The sequence below is a fragment of the Ursus maritimus genome, unplaced genomic scaffold (assembly GCF_017311325.1).
Source record: "Ursus maritimus isolate PB19 unplaced genomic scaffold, ASM1731132v1 scaffold_17, whole genome shotgun sequence".
Lineage (NCBI taxonomy): Eukaryota > Metazoa > Chordata > Mammalia > Carnivora > Ursidae > Ursus > Ursus maritimus.
In genome coordinates, this window is record NW_024424119.1 from 58,993,680 (window position 1) to 58,995,563 (window position 1,884).

General features: G+C 63.1%; 1 protein-coding gene across 1 annotated transcript in view; it reads right to left on the reverse strand.

The window, feature by feature from the left end:
- Window positions 1-762: 762 nt before the first annotated feature.
- LOC121103032 (LIM/homeobox protein Lhx3-like) overlaps window positions 763-1,884 on the reverse strand; it is a 1,754-nt gene continuing 632 nt past the window's right edge. The window contains exon 2 of the mRNA XM_040631369.1: window positions 763-1,202. Within this exon, the coding sequence (XP_040487303.1) occupies window positions 763-1,202 (440 nt within the window). The remainder of the gene's footprint in view (window positions 1,203-1,884) is intronic.

Consider the following 1,884-nt stretch of genomic DNA (forward strand, 5'->3'; position numbering starts at 1 on the left):
GAGAAGAAGGGCCCGCAGGCAGTGGCGTCTCCTCCGACGCGTGGTAGAGTCAAGAACGGAAAGGTCTAGAGCCAGCTCCCCCAGGGAAGATGGGAGAGGAGGCTCCTGGGGAAGGTGGGGGTTGGGACCGGAGGGATACGGGCGTGGTTCGTGCTCGGCTGCCTCCTGTCTGGACAGAAGAGGCCCATCTCCAACCTAAAGTTGGTCTCCACCAGGCAGATGGAGCTTGGAAAATAAAAGCATGGTTCATGGTTCGTACCATGTTTTTTCACTTTGGAAAGTAAAGCATCCTCCAGCCTGAGGACTGTGCTGCTCTGGGCTGGAGCAAGGCTGGAGTGAGGGCCCGGCCTGGGTGGGGGTGACACTTCGTGTCTAGAAACAGCAAGCGTCCAGTTAATTGGTCGATCAAGGGAGAAATCTGCTTACAAAACAAGGCTTGCTGGGCGGCCACCAGGCTGGCAGCCCTGTGTCCAAGGAGGAGCGGACACGGACAGGAGCCGCTGGAGTCTCTCTGCCCCTGAGGGAGGGGTGCAGGGTGGGGCGCTCCGTAGAAAGGAGCCCTCTTTGAGGTCCTCATCCTGTCCCCCGCTGCTGCTGCTGCTGCTGCTGCTGCTGCTGCTGCTGCCGCCGGCGGCACCTGCTTCCCGCAGAGGTCCAGGACTTCGGGAAAGGACAGGAGTGCCGCTCCAGGCCACCCAGCCAGGGGCAGCACTGCTGCCCACACCCCCCACGTCCGGTGCTCTGTGGAGCTGGGGGCCTCAGTCAGAACTGGCCATGATCGACCTCGTCCAGCCAGGAGGCGGGGCTGGCAGGGAAGTCAGGGTAGCCCCCACTGCTCCCTGTGGACAGGTCGGAGCTGGGTCCGTTTCCTGCCAGCACCCTCATGGACGGGGGCCCACCTGGGGCCCCCGTGGGCACCAGGCCCAAGCCAGCATCCGGGTATACTAAGCTGGAGAGAAGGGGCTGGGGGCCAGGGAGGCTCTGCAGGGCAGCTGGCGATGGAGGGACACCGTAGGGGCTGCCGGGGCGCAGCTCGCGGTACTGCTCCGGGCCGGCCAGGCCTCCGTGCTCCAGTGGGAAGCTGCTTGGGGCTCCCGTGGGCCTGCCCAAGGCCGGGGTGGGCTCCCCCAGGCTGCTGTAGAGGCCGTTGGCAGGGCCCATTTCGGCCATGGTTGGTTCATCTGTAGTGAAAGCAGACGGCGCTGCTCAGGGCCCGCCCCCTCCGCCCCCTGCCCCCAGTGCCCCTCCTTCAGGGGTGACCTGCCCCGCCGGCAAGCCCAGGCTCTCCTGCTCTTAGAACTGTGGTGCCCTCTGCCTCTGTGCTTGCTGGGCTTGTCCAGCTCAGCCCCACCTGCTGTCTGCGGAATGGTGGGACCGCCAGCGGGCGGGATCAGGGCGAGAACAGGCTGCTCAGGGCCTAGGGTTGTAGGATAATCCCCAAGGCTGCCTTGAGCAGGGTGGCCAGCGCTCCCATTTTGTAGACAAGTTAACTGAGGCTCTGAGCCGCACAGTTAGTAGTCTAACTAAGGTCACAACGCAGCCAAACAGAGTCTCTTGCACAAATTGTCTGAGGAAGTATAGGGTCTCCCTGGTACCAGGGAATGGGATAATCAGATCCCACAGAGAGGGGAGGACTCCCCACCCCACTCCAAACAGCCAGGACTTATCACTTACCCCAAAACTGTGCTGCCCACTTTCCTAAAAATCATGGCAAGGGCCAGGAGCCACAGAGATGGTATGGACCCTTTCCCCACGAGAAAGCTGGCTGAGGGACACATGGGTCGTGGGGGTTGTCCCCCACGCGGGAACAGCTGAGCGCCCTAGGGGCCAGACCGCAGGGCTTGGGGACGGGGACCAGGGTCTACCGACTCCTTTAAAGGAAGA